The following is an 18,483-nucleotide window of genomic DNA, read 5'->3' on the forward strand; positions in this document are numbered from 1 at the left end:
CCTGGCAATATGTTACTCTACCTTCCTCTCACACTTTATACCTTTCACTCCTACTTTCCGGTAGGCATGTGTCTCCATAGTTACCTGAGAGTTTCAAACAAACAATTCTGACGCTCCATTCTCGCTGGGAAAGCATACATTTTGTTTAAGCAAATAAAAAGACTGGATGGCAAGACTACTCTGTACGGCATCAGCTCATCACATCTATCAAGCTTACAAAAAAGAGAGTACAAAAAGTATGGAGAGCTTAAAAAAAAGTATCAAGAAGAAACTCGAAAGAGAAAGCCTGTGAATAAAACAAATTGATGAAGTCTATGGTTAAAAACAGAGGAGGAGACGGAGTTGGAGGTTGTTCGTGAATGTACTAAAAACAAGCATTGACATTATAAACAGTATATCTAGAGTCAACCTCTTGTTTTGACTCAACCATCTACCTTGTTCAGTGACTCTTCTTCACATTTTTCATCACAACACTCTTTTCTCACTCTATTACTCGTCTTTCTTTTGATTTTATTTTGCTTTTTTTTCTATTCGTCTCTTTCTTTTCTCTTTATTGATAGTTTACTCTTGAAGAAGCAAGAAATGGCCATTAGTGTACAAAAATCTAAAGAAAGTCAAAACTGAATTTCTTATTTGAAGAAAGGTTGCCAGTTTAACCAACTCGCAGGGAAAACATTTAGTCCAAGTTGTTACTTAAGAATCCATGATAACCACTGGCAAGATGAAATGAAGAAGGAGAGATGAAAAAAAAGTTTCATTGGAATCAAGACTCTTGTGCTGAATTTCATGTTTACGCCTTTATTCTTAAAGTTTCATGAGCTTTATTGTAGGTTGTTACTCACTAGATATCATCAAACTTCAAACAAAAGGATTTCAAGGAAAACACAATAGGAAGAGATGATGGAAAACAAAAATGCAAAAAAGTTCCACAAAAAAAAAAGATTCTTCTTGGTGAACAAACAAAATTGATGGATAAAATTGTAATATTTGATAATGCCTGCCCATGATGAGTCTGGAATCAAATGATAAAGTTTTCAACTAACCAACAAGGTTAACGAACTTGACATGGTTTCTCCAAAAGTTATTATCAGTTGAATTGAATTGAATCTAAGCTCTCACCAATTAAGATGATTAATGCATCTACCAAGCAAAAGATATTATTTATTGGTTTAAAATATATTCTGACGACTCTACCGGTGGCAAGCTGAAAAGATGTTATCATGGAAATGGACAAATCCAGAATAAACCAATTGACTCGATTCAACTTCAATTTATCGCAACTCGCTGCATAAATTTTAAATTGTGACCATTTAGTATTTGCATGATTATCTCACCAGATATAAGTCGAAAGAAAAGAGCAACTAGGAAACGTTATTTCATTGTTAAGTTGAACCAGTTCAACTATAATTATTGATTGAACCCTCATCATTTTCCAATTAATTTCACCCTTAACCATACGGGACTCGATATTTCATCTCAACTTCATCAAAGATTTTCTCTTCTCTCTCTTTTTGTCATCCTCTCAGTCATCATAAAGTAAAGGCTAAAGACAAGGAATGAAGAGTGCAAAAGTAAAGTTCATCATCATTTTCAATTTAATCATGTAGCACTACTCAATCAACATTTTCAATCTGGCCGACTTTACCATAGAAATACATTGACCCAACAATAATTAAGACGATACGATGTTAACCAATCCATCTAATTAGATTAGCATATTTTAATCTTCACTCAGAAAGTCAAGCTGTTTTAATTTAACACTTAAATCATGAATAATACTGGATTAATGGCTGACTATGTATCAATATTAATCCAATATAATCAATTATGAGACCAGCTGATAGACAATCTTTGACTTTACCGTTTCCATCATCTATGATTGAAAGCACTTATTTCTTGTCACTTTACCATATTGATCAATTGTGAAATTGACAAATTGTTAAGATTAATAGTTATTTGATCATCGATTAAGATAAATTAAATTTTAAAACCAGCTACTTTGTTGACTTCAATATCAACAATATTGGTTCAACAAACCATTGAACAATCAAAAGAATTGGAAACAATGAAAATAGCGTTAAAAGAGAGTCAAATAGTAAAAGGAAAATGTTCAATCTTTGAACAAGTTGAATCTCAAAGGAGAGAGAAAAAAAAGATCAGATTATTTCTCATGTCAACCTAATCCTGAATCATTCTAGAATCATTTCATGATTTCAAGTGTAACCACAGAATCAAGCAACAAAAAAAGTATCACTTTTAATCTCCTTCATTGTAAAATATCCAATCCAATTGAGATGAAATTGATCCAATAATTAAACATTCATTATGTGTACAAAACATGAAAACAATTAGATTCAGCAATGTCAAGCTTGATCAACAATTGGCTTCTAGATGCTTGATAATCATGATTGTGTTGATGTATAAATAGCAAAGCATCAATCTGATGTTTGATGGTTAAAGTTGAAAACAAAAGGCAAAGACGATTAGCAAGTGACTAACTTGTTAATAAACTGTAAAAAAAGTTGACCACTGAATTGATAGATGAAATGATCATTCATCCTGATCTTGATCATCTTTCAACCCAATGGTAATTTATCAATGTAACACCATCCAAAGAATCAATCTTTTTCTCTCTTCTTTTTACTGAACAATTCCTTCTCCTCTCTACCATCAATTCAATGAATTGTACTTTTCTTTCTCAATCATGTTTCACGATCAAATCAAGGTTTCACTTGCAAATGTGATGATGATGAAGATTGAATCTCTTAATCAATTCGCATAACCGTCATTTAATCTTGATCCTCTTTTAATACAACCAAAGGTATCATTGTTGTTATTGCAGAGCCATTTAACTCTTCAAATGAAATGCTAAATCAACAAAATTGTCAATCAGAATGGGACAAAAATGATAATAATGAACAACAACAACAACATCATCATTAAAGGTTAATATTAGATTGACAATGGCAGAGTTTTGACGAGCAAGAGGATAAAGAGAAGAGGAAATAAACGAATGATTCAATTTGAATTTGATTCAAGTCTCATTATTTTTTCATCCTTTATTCAAATTATCCTGATGAGAGCAATGATGACAGTGTTTATGATCATCATCATGATCATGATGATAAATAAAAATAAGATTTCACAGTTTTTCCTTGAAATTTTATAAAAGCAAAATTGAAAAAAAAGAAAAGGTTTCTTCGTCTAAAATTGATGAGATTTAGGCCTTTTTTTTGGGAAGCTCAAAAAAATGAGTTGAATTGACAATGAATTGTATGTTTCACTTTTCCCTGTTTTTTCTTCATGATTATTTTATATTATTATTATGATAGTTACAGTGTTATTCATTACAGTCTTTTCACACTTATTTTGACAAAAAAAACAGCGCCGTCTATTATATTGCCAATAGTAAGACGAAAGTACTAAGCTAGCACTGTTGATGCTAGGGCTAGAGTTTCGATACCAATAGATGGCTCTGATTTTTTTGTCAAAATAAGTGTGAAAAGACTGTAGATGAAGGATAAAATAATATAAAGTTTGTACATCAAGGCAATTTAATGGCTTAATGAGGTGTGAAACAGGCAAGTCAACTGTTTCCTTTTTTTCTCAGATTATGGTGGATGAAGATGGCTGAAGATGGTGAAAAAGAGAGTCAGAAAAAGATGTGTCAAGGAAAGGGTTAGAATAGGTTTTTAAGTTGATGATGATGAGGATAAAATTGATATTTTCAATGCGTGTTTATTGTCAGTCTTTTTTTTCCTCGTCTCTTAAGTGTAACACTTATTGTCTAAGACAATATCATTTATTGATAAACATTGATGACTGTAATTGTGCTTTTCAGATCAATTCATGTTCATCATGGAATAATATTCTTGTTGTTTTATCCTTTTCATCATCATTATCATCATCCAGTGATGTGAACAAAAATGAAAACAGTTCAACAGTGAATGTATAACTTGTGATAATTGTTGTTTAAATGGCACTAAATGTCTTTAGCTTTTTTTTGTATTCATTTCTGTTTGTCTTGTAATTATCATGGCAAAAGATGATTACAGTTAAAGGGTAAATCATCAATCATCACAATATGGATGCAATTAACTGGTATTGTTTATGGATAAATGTTGCACTTTTAATATTAATTTATTTTGCTTCTTTCCTTTATTGTCTTCAATCAGTTGATTTTTATAAATCAATGTTTTTTTCATTTTTAAGTCAAGTTTAATGTTAGGCACTTTAAGAGTCATTTCTGGTTTAAATGGGTTTCCAATTTAGTTTGAGATTTGGGTTTTTAATACTTTTGATGAAACAGTTTGGTCTCACTTTTATACTCATTGTTAACCCAATTTACCTGTTAATTTTACCTAATATCTGATGGCGGAAAGGGAAATTGTAATGACTTGAGGAAGAAAATTGTTGATCAGAAAAATATTGAATTAGATGTTGCATATGAAAAGATGTGTGAGAAATGGCTGATGTGAGTTAGGGATAAGGATGAGGATCAACCAGATGTTGCATGATATTTCTTTCAGTTAAAATCAGAGTTTTTTTTCTTCTTCTTCACTCATCTTTTGCTTTTTGCTGAGTGAGACAATCAAAACTCCATCATTGGTAAGATGATGATGATGATGGTAGATGAAGGAGGATGAGAGGAGAAGAGGTAAGATTTGTTGTAAAGTGTTTTGATGTTTGGTTGAAATGGCAATGGACGAGTCAACATGTTGCCATGGATGTTGACTTTGAGTTATAAAAATGAACCCAAATGAATAGATGAAGGAGGAAGAAGATGAGGATGAAGAAGAGACTCCAGTTTAAGATGTGAATTGAAAGATTAGCTTCTTCAAATGTTACTCTTTTTTTTGCCTTCCCTTTACTTGATCACATTTTTATCCTAAAGATGCCTTTCCATACAAGATGATGATGGAGGTAATTGTAAAAGATTGATTGCTTTTCATTTGTGTATGACTTGTGATATTGTTCAACATTTACCAGGTAAACAGATTTTACTAACGATAAAGGTTAACAATAAATATTGTTATCATTTATCATGTAACTTACATTCATTAAACAATTGCAACTCCAAAAAATATATTCATAATAGATTTACATTTCACTCTTAACAATCAAAAGCTAAATAAAGTCTGCTCGAGATGAGATAACCTTTAACAAGAATCTGATAATCATGAAATTACATGGAAACTAAACATTATTTTAAAAGAAAAATTCCTAAAAATCGAAAACAAAAATTTCTGAAAAGAAATTTCAAGTCAATCAAAAAGATCAAAAGATCGACCTTTCAATTCATCGAAATTTTCTGGATCTTTTTGCCATCTAAATGAGCTTTTCTGGTTCATCTGATTTGGAGTCAAGATTTCGATGATTTCTCAGTTCTGGTGTAAGAATTTAAGAAAATGTGGCGAAAAAATCGAAAGCGAAAATTCCTCTGAAGAAGTTTCAGATTCAATCAACTTGATCAGTCATTTTGAGGCTTTTAGCTTACGGAAATTTTCTGGTTCATTTGGAGTTGCGATTTTAATGAAGTCCTCCGTTCTGGTTCAATCTAATTAATAGTTGTTGTTGTTGCTTATTTGAATGTAATAACTTGACAAAAATAATCAACTAATAATGATAATAACAGTAATGATAATAATGGCTGGTAATAATAGCTTGATAGTGTGACTTTTGACACAATTGAAATGTATTATATTTAATTTTGTATTGCACTTTCTTTTTGTGGACAATTTAGATGAATTTTTGAGTAACCCAAAGTCCCATTTATATGTTTATAAAATTATTATCAAAATAATATCATTTTTTTATCAAACTATTCCCTGTGAGTTTCTATGGTGATTTTCATGTTGTTTTATTGATGTGAAAAAAAAAACACAAGCAAAATATTGTTATCATTATTAGTTTATTTTTAATATTTTTTTTCTTCTTCTTCTTCTTCATTTTACTCTGACAATTAAATGTAAATAATCAAATCTATTTCTTGCCATTAATCATAATAACAATCTGAGATAATCAGCATTAATTCAACTATTCAGGATTATTTGAAAAGAGTAAAAAAAGAAGTTCAAATCCCAGTTTTCCGATTGCTATTAACATTTAATTAATATTGTTAGACTTCATGTTTTGTGAGTTTTATGCTGATTATTATTGTTATTATATTTTATATATCAAGTAAATTTAAAAGGTAAAAGCCAAAAAAAAAGATGAAATGATCAAAAGCACTTTGATTCAGGGAAATACAATAGAAATGATTTTTTCTCCTTCAGGGTAAATGAGTAAGAAGCTAAACTAAGCTGATTTAGCTTGAACAAAAATAGGCTTGATTGGCTTGATAAAACAGGGACTTTACCATGATTCAGTAATAGGAATAACAGTAATAATAATGATGATATGGATAATGGTTAAGATGAAGAGGAATCTTCATTTTACAGACATTTTCTTATCTTCTCCATCATCCCTTCCATCATCCATTTTCATCCATTTTTATCGTCATTTTTATTCATCATCTAATTAGGATTTGTTAGGCCATAAGTTAACAATCTTGTAACCTAATAAAGTGCCTCTTGTCCCATCAGATGTAACACATTGAACCCATTTTACATGTCCAGTACTTTGTATCTTCACTACAACTTTCAAATGGATGATCAAACCTTGCAAGGAGTAAACCTTTTGGGAAAAATGCTTAATTATGATTAAGCCTTTTCTACCTTTACATCATTCCATTGAAAATATAATTTAATTTAATTTCTTAATTAAGTATATCCTCTGTTAATTAAGACAATCAATTTTTTCACCCGAAAAGTCAAACATTTTCAATTCATTGTTTTTGGGTTGAAGCTTTTTTTGTGTGCTTTGGTTTTGCTTTCAAATCTGGTTAAATTGAGATTAGTTTTTGGTTTTGTTTTTCGGATAATTTCTGGTTAATTTGATCAAAATTGGTAAATCTGAATCATTTTTGATCATTTTTGCTTGCAAATGCAATAATTTAGTGAACCGCCCAAATGAAAACAATTAACATCAATTTGAAGGATTAAACAAATCAACTTTAATCATTATTGAGAATCAGCAATTCTGCACATCGTTCAATCTAATGATATATATTTAACCCAAAAATGGGTGGATATTATCATTATAATACAAATGTATATCGTTTAAGTGAAAGTTAAATGTTGCGACTTAAAGTGATTATAAATTGTCACAATTAATTCATCTTATTTATCATTTGTCTTTACATCTCATCTTGTAATATTAATACTGGAAATATGATAATTTTTACTTCCATGTTGCCATTTTACCAATATTGATAATTGATTGTTTAATCATTGAAATCAGTTGAACATTAAGTGAAATGGCCATTGAATTGATTGCCATTTTTCAATTGAATGTCATTTGCCAATATTTATCATTATTATCCTCTTAATTGTCCTGGTTAATGAAATTAAATGTAAATATTATTCCTTTGTTTCTCAATGATCAAGAAAGGCAAATGATGCTTCAATTGTTTGCCTTTTTACATTCCCATTTGAATGTTGATGTTATTGTTGATATTTGATTTCTTGAAATTATATTAATCACAATCATTTGTCTTCTGGTTTACCTGGTTCAATTTGATTCCCTGAAGGTGAAATAAATCAATAAGTAACCACGCTTTTATGGATAATAATAGTGATTGTTGCTTGTTCATTGTGATGGTTGTTGCTTTGGAAAGTCAAGTTAGTTAATTGTTTTTCCCTTGTATTTTCAATTATCATCACGAACAAAACAAACTCAAAGAGGTTATCAGATGTTCATGATGAAGATGGTGAATGTGATGAGAAGATGAAATGTGAAAACTTAAATGGTAGTGATCTGAAAAGCCACAAAGTTCCGACAAGAATAATGGTAAACCATTGTAAAGATGAAGTCTTTTTCTTCCAGTTAAAATATCATGTAGAGAAAACTCTTTTTTATCCTTTTTCTTTTCACCTTTTATCATCATTTTATCTTCATCTTCTTCTTCTTTTTCCTCCTCATCATCATCTTAGCATCGTTAAATGTATTAAAGACAAACCATAAAGGGAGAAGATGAAAATGAATGAAATGATGATGAAAGTAAAATGCATTGCATGATGATGTTTCATTATGAAGTTTAGTAGCTTTTTTATTGGTTTTGTCATGCTATCCTAATTATCATCAACTTGATTATTATTATCAGCATCATCATCAATAACAACAACCATCATATGAGTAAAACAATTAACAAAGTTCACAATTTTCAAACAATTTCACTTGAATTTGAGAAGAGAGTAAATAATGGATAAGGTTAACATTTTCACTTCGTTCTTGTTTGAAACCGATCTCAGTCATTCCATTTTCCGTAACGTTTCCGATTTTGATTGATACATTATCTAATTTTTAAATCATCATCAATTGAACAATAAAGATAAATAATTAAAGTAAATTAATAATGAAAACAGTCAATTATTTTCCAAAAAAAGTATGATTTGGTGAAAACAGTAAGATCCATTTGTCTCATTAGATGGCATTGTTTTTGCTTAATAGTGAAAGTATGGCAGACGATCAAAGGTTTAGAAATCTGTTGAAAAAATTGTTTAATGATGTGATTGTAATTTTGTTTTATCATTTTATTGTTTCAAGTGAATCTTTTTTCTCATTAATTTATTAATTACAATATATTAATAAGTAATGTATCTAATGTATAGCTAAAAAACACTCTATACAGTTTGTATTAATCAACTAATTGTTGTTTTTCTTGTTTCTTTTCATTACATGTGCTGTTTTATATATCTGCTGGTTTTAACACACTTACACTCACACACCTATACCTTTGTGCAAAAATAATATCAACATTGTCACCACCACAACGAACACTCAATTTTCCCTCCTTCTTTATCTTCATCTTGATGTTACTTAACAACAAACCCAATCATTTCAATCATCTTTTCAACACCTAAATCACTCTATATTTTTTTGGGGATACTAATGGATAAATATAAATGAATGTCCCACTGCTGATTTGTATCATGGTTTGCTGTTGTTTTTGGTTTCAAATTATTTAGCTTGCAAACGAAAAGAGGAACCTACTCCAGTAACTAGTAAACAAGCTTCAGCACCCAAAAAACCTCGTCTAGTTTTCACTGATCTTCAACGTCGAACACTTCAAGCAATTTTTAAGGAAACAAAACGACCTTCTAAAGAGATGCAAATAACCATTTCACAACAGTTGGGTCTTGATTTATCGACAGTGGGTAATTTCTTTATGAATGCTCGTCGTAGATCACAAGATAAATGGATGGATGATGCCTCAGATATTTCTAAACACTCATCACCCCTCAACTCAGCCTCCAATTCTCCTGCCTCATCAGCCTCTCATCACATTGGTGGACCCAGTGGTAGCTCATCGTCGAGAGGCGGAGGTGGAGGAGGAAATAGTCCAACACATGGAAATAATAACAACTCTGTTGTAATTAAAGGAACCTCTTTATCTGGTCAACCCACTTCTGTTGTTACATTAGGGGTTGTTACATCGACCACATCTTCATGCACATAACAGCAGTCTTTGGCTAAAAAGTCTTTTACCTCAATGAGATTTGAATAATATCTTCAATAATCTTCTTCTTTTTATGTTAAAGGTTGAAAATTATTTGCCCCTTCCCTCGATATCTGAGGAAATGAGAAGAAAAACAAATATTTTAACCCTTTCTTCTTCTTTTTACATCTTCAAGTGCTACTAAATAATTAGTAAATTAGCTAATTTAGACTCCGCTGTAAATCTGGTTCAACATAGAGGATAAAGCGACAACAAAAGGTTTCCAGCTTGCTTTTTCATCATCTGATATGGATCAACCTAGGAAATAAAGTTTCATCTAGTCGAAATCAGAGGCTGACTTCCTCGTCTAGTCCTAGCAAGTTGAATCGTCTATTCACCGGTGAAAAACGATTGTTTCAATCAAAATTGACAATATGGTTTCTCCATCACTTTGATCACCATCTAAATCACCTCCGTTTCCTTCTCTCAAACATTCTCTGGTCTTTCTCTACTGATTTGCTGAGCTTGACCCAACCAGCAGCATCGCAATGTAATATAAATGATATTATAAGGATCGATTCCTGATCAACTGTGCAACTTACCCAAACCCTTGAAAAAGAAGATTTAATAATACAAAAACAATTATGATAATACAAAGTTATTGGTACAAAAAAAGAAATTTAAAGGCAAAGACAAGTTATATTCAAATTATAAATTCAAGTTGGATTTAATCTGTTACTCTAATCAGAGCTAACGTGAGCTGCTCAAAAACTAAAATTGAAACCGGATGAAATGGATGATACAAAAGAAATATTTAACAACCAATTTTGATTCTTCTTTTGATTACATCAATGGAAATTTAATTAATTAACTCTACCTTTCCTCTCTCTCCTTTTCTTTGTGGTTATTTTTCACCTCATTACAATTTGGAACACAAAAACCACTCACTTACATTTATAAACGCAAATCTCACAATTAATGAGAAAAAACAAATTCACCAAAAGACAACCAACATTTCACCGGAAAAATGATGATAAGAACACAATCATCTTAACTCCTCATCCAACTCATCCTCATAGCCATTCTCATCCTCATCGCCATCATTATCATCATTATCTTCATTTACATTTGTAAGCTGATAATTAATGCAGCTTGAAGTTGATTGAAAGGAAAACCAAAACATACAAAGCTGGAAAAAGATGGAGAAGTTACAAAACAAAGCAAAAAGGATAACCAGAAAATTTTAAATTATAATACGAATAATAATAATAATAACAATAATAATAATTAATTTGATTATTATTAACTTGTAATGATATATTGTATTATTATTATTGTTATGGTTTCTTCAATTATGGATGAGGGCTAAGCAAGAAGACGACAGAAAGAATCGACTTTAATTATAAACAATTTCTCGATAAAAAAACATTAGTTTTAACTTAACTAATCACTATTACTATTATTGCTATTATTATTTATTATTATTATTGATAATTATTATTATTATTACTATTATGATTCTGTATCATTGTACTTAATTGCTATTGAACTCTCATGTATATTATCTGTACGATTGAATATAGCAAAACAAAGGTAAAGCAAACCTTAACCTGGTCAAGTCAGATTGCAATCAATCTGAATTGACTAATTGATACTCAATAGCACCACAGATCGATTCTCCTTAATTCCCTTCAAACCTTCAACCAATTCCCAAATCACCATTTGATTCTTGATAATTTTCTCATTCCTTGATCTCAATTTCAATCATTCCAAGATGTGAATCCTCACTATTGTCATATTTTTTGCTTCACTTACTTTGATTAATTTTAATCACGTATTTTATGTCAACCAAATCTTTCAAAGTCACACCAATGTTCAACCATTGTTATTCATTTCCAAATTTTACCTTAATTTTGTTTCTAGTCATATGTTTGAAATACCTTTTGGTTGTATCGTTATTTTTTGTTTTTATTTTGCTGTGATTTCATTTAATTTTACCAATGTTTTCATCTTTACATCTGTTCATCATTCATCATCATTTCATCAAATTGGGATGATGATAATTCCCACTTGTTCAACATTCTTGATGATCATCTTGATTTGAGAAAAAAATGTTTAATTTTGCTTTGATGCAATAGAAAAGCAAAGACACATTAATAAAAGAATCAGAGTTTCAACATTTTATTTCTTATGATGATAAATCTAATATTATCTTTCTGTTACTCCTAATTCCGCTGACAAAGAATAAAGTTATAATACGAAACAACAATCAACTCTTTCACCTGATTTAAGTACAATCAAATGTTTCCAGTATTCAAATGGCTCATCTGTAACCTTTTATTTACATTTTAAGTTTTTCAAACCTTTGTTTTTAAATATTTATTTACATCTTTTTTTTTGTTTTTCATCTTATTTTGTTTTGTTTGTTCTGTAATGATGTGTTTAGTAGTGATTAAATTGAATCTGAGAGCAAAAAAACCAACAAAATGATAGCTTTTTGCTTGGATCGGTGGGATTTTGACCTCATAGCTTGAGTTGCAATTAATGGGTAAAACTGACCATTGAGTTTTTCCCGTCTATTAACGTCTTTCTTCTGGTGATTTCCCATGAAAATTTAACTCTAAACACGACTCTGGTAGATTCAGAGAGTAACAAAGAGATGATGTCTGATAATTCAAGGAGGAAGAAACAACTGAATTAGTGAGTTGATTTACTAGTCTATTGTTAGTGAGCTTCATCTGAACTTAAAATTTAACCATAAAAACCATTCAAAATTAAACTTCAGTGTAAATCGTTGTTTAACCCTTGATTTTGATTTAGTGAAAGTAACATTACACAGAAACAGTAACTTTACATTGCTAACGTGTTCAGAAGATGCTTTGTTATTCAACCAAATTCATCATTATTTTTGCGCTTATGGTAAGTATGCTATTTTGATTAGTAATTTTATGTAATTTTTTGAACTGAATCGTAGCTAATTTTTAGCTTTTTTGTTGAATTCAATATCGATTCAACATTTTTTTCATTTCTATTTTATGCATAATGTTGTAAAATTTTGGTAATCTCGGTTTATGTCAGATTTATGTTTTTATCTGAAATAGAAGGCTGAAGTTTGAATAGCTTGGCGATCTCATGTACTACAGTGATGAGCATATTGTAATTATAGCGATGATGATAGTCATGAAATAAGTGAAAGGATTTTCCCAAGTCTAATATTATTGTTCCTTTGTTCAAATAATCCCATCACACAATCTGACCTTGTCCACAACATTAATTTTAGTCTTGTCTTAATGTTTCGTTTTGTTTTACACACAAATTATCAAAAGTTTTACAATCTTATTCAACATTTAGCTCATGATTAACAACAAAATTTATTAACGAGAAAAAATTAACTGTGTTCTTATGAAAATTTGTATTTCTAACTGAAATATCTGGTATCTTATGTGTGACCATTTTGGTTGCTCTTAATTTAGGTTACTGTCTCAGGACGAACTTGGAACTTTTTTGCCTTAAATTCACCCAAACCATGTCAATCATCAGATGATTGTAGACGGGGTGAATGTTGCGCTATTGGTAAGTAAACAGTCTTTTATCAAGGTTATTCTTATGATGATTCAGTCCATCAATGAAACCATCCTCAACAGTTTAAATTGATATCTACTAATTACAATGTATGTCTTTTTATGTTTAAACGTTGGTGTCTTTCAATGGTGTTTCCCATATTATTGCTTCCATATTTATCAATATTTTAACCATTTTATCCTACAAAGAAAAAGATATTTCAATGATTAATAATAATTTATTTGTTATTTTTTAGGTTTTGCCAGATTCAGTGTTCCAATGTGTAAACCAATGGGTAGGATTAACGATTGGTGTTATCCAGACAATGAACCAGAAAATATGACACTTCATTATCCATATGGATCAGAGACTTACACCAATGTTCATCGGAACTTTTGTCCATGTAAACAACCTCTCACTTGTGAACATAATATTTGTAAATTTGAAAGATTCAATTATTATTAACTTTTGTTAAATTCAAATTACATGTATACATAAAGATAAATTTCATCTTGATTCTAATTTAGTTTTCTTTATTGCTCCAAAGATGGCGTAGTTTTGAATGCTTTTTGTTTTATTAACAGATTCAGAACCACTTAGGCTCAATTTTATTAAGATTAATATTCAGCGCAAATTATTACATGGACTTGTCCGCACAAATAGTTATCGTAACCAACGGAATGTTTGTTAATCAATCAAGCTGGCTCAACTATTGAAAAAGGCGCTTTGAATGATCACTAAATGCATTGTCCAATCAGTGCACACTTATCCACACTGAGGATTGCATCATTTGCTCTTTTTTGTTTTGGTCCGAAATGATTATCCCATTGCTTGTCAATTGTGAAAATTCAATGTAAATCATTTTAGATTAACTTATTTACGTCTAGATTCTCAAAAGACGCTTTTTTATCATCATGTTTACCTATATTTATGATACTTATTGATATTCTTTGGAAACATGTAAATGATCTTGATTAACCAAAATGTTTATACTTATAAATTGGTGTATATTTTTGTATTCGACTCTTCTATAGATGTGATGGTCTAATTAGTGCTCGAATTTTGAAAGACATGCGGTAAATATGGAAACCGATGGAGAAAGCTCGTCATCATTGAAACAAATTCCCTATTACAAGAAAATTGTGGGTACCAGGTTTGCTATCGATGCTTTCAACTACAAGGAATCGCCAGAAATCACCTATTATTTACTATCACACTTTCATTATGACCACTATATAGGTTTGAATGCTAATTTTACTGGTAATATTTTAACATCACCCATTACTGGAAGGTTGATTGTTGATCGAATCGGAGTCAAGACAAACCATGTTATCATGGTTGATATTCATCAACCTATTGTAATCGATGGAGTTACAGTTGTTCTGATTGACGCATTTCATTGTCCTGGCTCAGTGATGTTTCTATTTATTTTACCTGATGGTAAACGTATACTGCACACAGGAGATTTCCGGGCCTCCCCTGAAATGGAGAAAAACAATTTTCTTACTGAGAAACCAATAGATCATATTTACTTGGATACAACTTATTGTCACCCCGATTATAACTTTCCAAAACAAGGAGAGACTCTTCAAATGGTCATTGATTTAACTCTTGAGTATCTTGCCAAGGAACCCAAGCTATTAATTGTTTGTGGTGCTTACACAATCGGCAAGGAAAAAGTTTTCAAATGTTTATGTGAAACTTTGTGCATGAACCTTTGGGTCCCATCATCGAAGTTGCAAGTACTTCTCAGCATGAATGATCCCGTTATCCAACAACATTTGGTTTTAGATAAGGATGAAGCTCAAATTCACGTTTTACCCATGACAGATATTAACCATGAGGTTTGTGTAATTTTATTCTTTAAATTCTTGAAAATTTAGCCAACCCAATTTGTTCTTATCTTTATCAGTTTCTGCGAGGTTATCTTAGAGGCTGTCGCGATCGATTTGCTTCAATATTAGCTTTCAAACCTTCAGGTTGGCAAAACTATGAAGACTCATCCTCTGCAATCGTTCCAGCAATACAAGATAATGTGTACATCTACGGTAAGTGATTAGTGTATAATCTCTAATGTATCATTCTAATCAAAAGTTTGTTTCATTTCTTATCCTTTTTCCAGGGATTCCATACAGTGAACACTCAAGCTACTCAGAGTTGGAAAGATTCATTAAATTTTTCAAGCCTCGGATGATCACGCCGACTGTCTTTCACTCTGATTCCAAATTTCGAGTAATGATGCTCAGAAGTATAGCCCAATGGAAGTCAACTTATCTGCAAAATGGCGACCAACAGAGTTCAGCTTGATTATTGTTCAATGGCAATCATTTTATTATATTCTTTATCAATGATCTTAAACTTTACTTGAGTCTACCTCAATTAATCAATTTCTAGCTACAATGTGCTTGTCTTAATTAAATTATGGTCTGAGCTGATTCAAATTTCGGACTCAGACTTATATAGTCTCTGAAATTTGTGCAATTAAATTTGGCTACTAAATTTTTTAGTCAATCAATTAAAATCTTTACTTTACCTTGACTCTAAATTCTCAATTGAATATTGATTGCAAGTATTCTGCAGTCGAGTATCTGCTAAAAATCCGCTGAATTACAGCACTCCGATTTCAGCTTATCAAATATTTAGGGCTTAGATTTATTATGAGAAATAATAGGTTCAAATTTATCATTCCAAAGTTTAAAGTTTAGGTTTTTTTGACTTAATCAGAATTAGAAAATCATCAATCGTGGTGGCAATTAAAATAATTTAAGATATTATAATATTATAAAGGTGAAAAAATCGCAAAAGATTTTGATTTTCCCTCTTTTAAGTAAACTGTTACTTGGTTACAGAAGCTCACCGAAATACTGTAACTTGTTTCATATGATAAGGCTAAGTCGCTTAGGCTATTTTAAACTTGTTATCAAAACCTCTCTGATAATGAATCGAATTTAATCGTTTACTGTTAAATCGATCAGATCGGTTCTCAATCTAACTGTGCACGGATCTATTCTGAATCTATTTTTGCATTTCCCATACACTTTTTGCATTCAATCCCTTCCTCAATTGTATTGTTTAATCAAGTTTTCTATGCGGTGATTGTGATTCTTCTAAAGTCTTCAAAAATTCAAAAACCACCGAATTAAGGTGAAATGGATCTAACACCCAGCTGTCTATTGAATGTTGATGGTATCAACTATAAAATTGATTTAAAGCAGAAAAACGGGGAAAAGAAGATTGATTTGAACTGCTTACACAGACTTCTTACCGAGATTCACGAAGAACTTAAAGATTTAGATCTATTAAATAAAAATAAATACATAATAGAGGTAAGTTGTTTTTCTATTAGTTTTGCTTGTATATTTAATTTCAATTTTTGCTTTTCCCATTCAGATATTTGATCATCGTTTTCAAGAGTATGTACCAGTGGATGATGAGACTGAAATAGTCGACAAGGCTAAACTAAGGGCCAGAAGCTTAGAAATAGACTTAACAACCTCCTTAAATGGTACTGATTATATAGAGGATGAAGTACTGATAGTTAAAGATTTAGATGACAAAACCCAACTTGTCAATATTGTCTGCCAGCTTCACATGGACTTCATCAGTACACCAAACCGCAACAGAAGAAGAAAATCCAACCATGTTTTAGAGGAAAATCTCAGAATGAAAGAAAAATTCTGGGTCTCTGTTTCTGAAGAATTGGCCATTGCTAGGAATCGTAATTTCAAACCTGAACAGTGCATGACCATGTTCTTTGGCCTCCTTTCTCAATATCAATATGTTTTGAGGAAATATAAGCGATTGACTGAAGATAAAGTACAAGAGATGTGGCCCTTTTTCAAAGCTTTCCACCACAAAATTGATTGTAAACTATTTGCCAAAGTCTTACATAATCTTAAATCTGGTTTTGATTCTTGCAAGAAGGATTATAGAGGAAATAAGGATCCAAGACATCATTCAAAATCTGAGTGTTCACGTTTAGAAGAAGATTTCAATTTAATCATGTCAGTTGTTAATCGCCTCAGCTCATTTAGAAAGCCTCCTCGAGTTGCTGCATGGAAAACTATCAGTGATGATATGGCTGATTATAATTCACCTAATAGTCGGATGACCGCTTTCCGCTGGCAAAAGCGTTTTCATGAGCTACTCACAAAATATGTGCAGATTTCTAGTCGAGACTCGCAAATTGAGAAAGAAACATGGCCACTTTACAATTTATTTTCTCAAATTGATATTGACCTTTTTATGAAAGTTTCTGATAAAAACCCCAAAGAGCGAAGACCTACAAGATCTCCTATCCCGATTGACTTATCTGATAGTGAATCCGAGTTTGTAGTTATCGATGAGATTACAGCTGAAAGTGACCAAGAGGAAACGCAGATGGTCGATCTTGAAGAAGACGAAATCAATGAAGTTGTTCAAGAAGTCTTAGACTATCTAATTGATCAGGTGGAACTGGAAGTGTGAAGCGCAATTGTTCATAAAGATTTTCACCATTTTTTACTTGGTACTTTCAACTTGTCAATTTTTGATTTCATATTGTCATATTGGCCACATTCCTGTTATTCATTCATCTGATCCATATGTATATGTCCAATCTTATAATAATATCAACACCAATCGTAAACTCAATTAGGATGTCGAATATATTTTCATATGTTCCTACTTTAAAATTTAAAGAATGCCTGTAATCTATTACCAGCGCATCGAAGAAAATTTTGTTCACCAAATACTATTTCTAAGAATCTCTACTCAGTGACCGACCGTGCTGCACTAAATGACTCAGAATTTTGTTACCTCAATCCTCATTGGTATTAATTTAAGGACAAACGAATCTGTTTCGTGGCATGTGTCAATTCAGATGGAATCAACTAATACTAGGCATGATGGATTAAAATCACAGCGATTTCCTCAATTCTTCAAATTTGGTCAACAAAAACAAAATCATTGCATTCATATTGTAATCTTCATGATATAGTCATAAAAATATTTATCAATCAGCAAATGTAAAATATATTTAGCATCCTAAAATATTTTATAAATGCTGAGCACCATCCTTTGTTAATTCTCTTCTATTATCACTCTTAAATCAATCTTTGAAGTAAATTTTTTTCTAATTGATTAATCATGTGAAGTCATTATTTATCAGTTTCAAAAAGATTAGGTTTTTGATGTATCGCTGAAGTTAATCAAGAGAGTCACTTTCTCTTGTTTGAGTGTAAGCTTTGTTTTTGTTCATTACTGATTATAAAGAGTCAATTTCATTTGAATAAACAATTGCTTTTTGTTTTGCTTAATTTTTAAATTGTCTCTTAATTTTTATTTTTTCTTTTCAAATCCTGGCGCTTTAACTTTTGAAGCATGTGCAAGTACACATGAATGAA

The 18,483-nt window shown here is 30.9% G+C and overlaps 4 protein-coding genes and 1 long non-coding RNA gene across 8 annotated transcripts in view; all 5 read left to right on the top strand.

Annotated features, from left to right (window-relative positions):
• onecut (homeobox protein onecut) overlaps window positions 1-11,807 on the top strand; it is a 40,554-nt gene extending 28,747 nt beyond the window's left edge. For all 3 annotated transcript variants that reach the window (XM_015937197.3, XM_015937198.3, XM_015937199.3), the window contains one exon: window positions 9,069-11,807. In XM_015937197.3, the coding sequence (XP_015792683.2) occupies window positions 9,069-9,559 (491 nt within the window). In that variant the 3' untranslated portion in view covers window positions 9,560-11,807. The remainder of the gene's footprint in view (window positions 1-9,068) is intronic.
• LOC149093317 (uncharacterized) lies at window positions 6-1,792 on the top strand. The gene is made up of 2 exons (XR_016200185.1): window positions 6-361; window positions 561-1,792. It is a non-coding gene; the product is annotated as an uncharacterized LOC149093317 (long non-coding RNA).
• A 526-nt stretch (window positions 11,808-12,333) lies between the features above and the next one.
• Window positions 12,334-13,615, top strand: LOC107369368 (astakine). Its single transcript, XM_015937334.3, has 3 exons — window positions 12,334-12,457; window positions 13,012-13,111; window positions 13,356-13,615. Exons 1-3 carry the CDS (start codon window positions 12,413-12,415, stop codon window positions 13,562-13,564), a joined length of 354 nt encoding a protein of 117 aa, XP_015792820.2. The 5' UTR covers window positions 12,334-12,412; the 3' UTR covers window positions 13,565-13,615.
• A 62-nt stretch (window positions 13,616-13,677) lies between these two features.
• Window positions 13,678-15,637, top strand: LOC107369320 (DNA cross-link repair 1A protein-like). Of its 2 annotated transcripts, XM_025162301.2 has the most exons (4): window positions 13,761-14,241; window positions 14,339-14,943; window positions 15,012-15,147; window positions 15,222-15,637. In XM_025162301.2, the coding sequence occupies exons 2-4, from the start codon at window positions 14,434-14,436 to the stop codon at window positions 15,404-15,406; spliced, it is 831 nt and encodes a 276-aa protein (XP_025018069.2). In that variant the 5' UTR covers window positions 13,761-14,241; window positions 14,339-14,433; the 3' UTR covers window positions 15,407-15,637. The 2 variants fall into 2 exon arrangements, with proteins under 2 accessions (XP_015792770.2, XP_025018069.2); XM_015937284.3 differs by having other exon boundaries at window positions 13,678-14,943.
• A 350-nt stretch (window positions 15,638-15,987) lies between these two features.
• LOC107369307 (uncharacterized) lies at window positions 15,988-18,396 on the top strand. The gene is made up of 2 exons (XM_015937271.3): window positions 15,988-16,425; window positions 16,490-18,396. The coding sequence occupies exons 1-2, from the start codon at window positions 16,249-16,251 to the stop codon at window positions 17,564-17,566; spliced, it is 1,254 nt and encodes a 417-aa protein (XP_015792757.1). The 5' UTR covers window positions 15,988-16,248; the 3' UTR covers window positions 17,567-18,396.
• The last annotated feature ends 87 nt before the right edge of the window (window positions 18,397-18,483 follow it).

This window comes from Tetranychus urticae, chromosome 3 (genome assembly GCF_039701765.1).
Source record: "Tetranychus urticae isolate SD_2017Ah chromosome 3, NJAU_TeUrti_SD_1.0, whole genome shotgun sequence".
In the NCBI taxonomy this organism is placed as follows: domain Eukaryota; kingdom Metazoa; phylum Arthropoda; class Arachnida; order Trombidiformes; family Tetranychidae; genus Tetranychus; species Tetranychus urticae.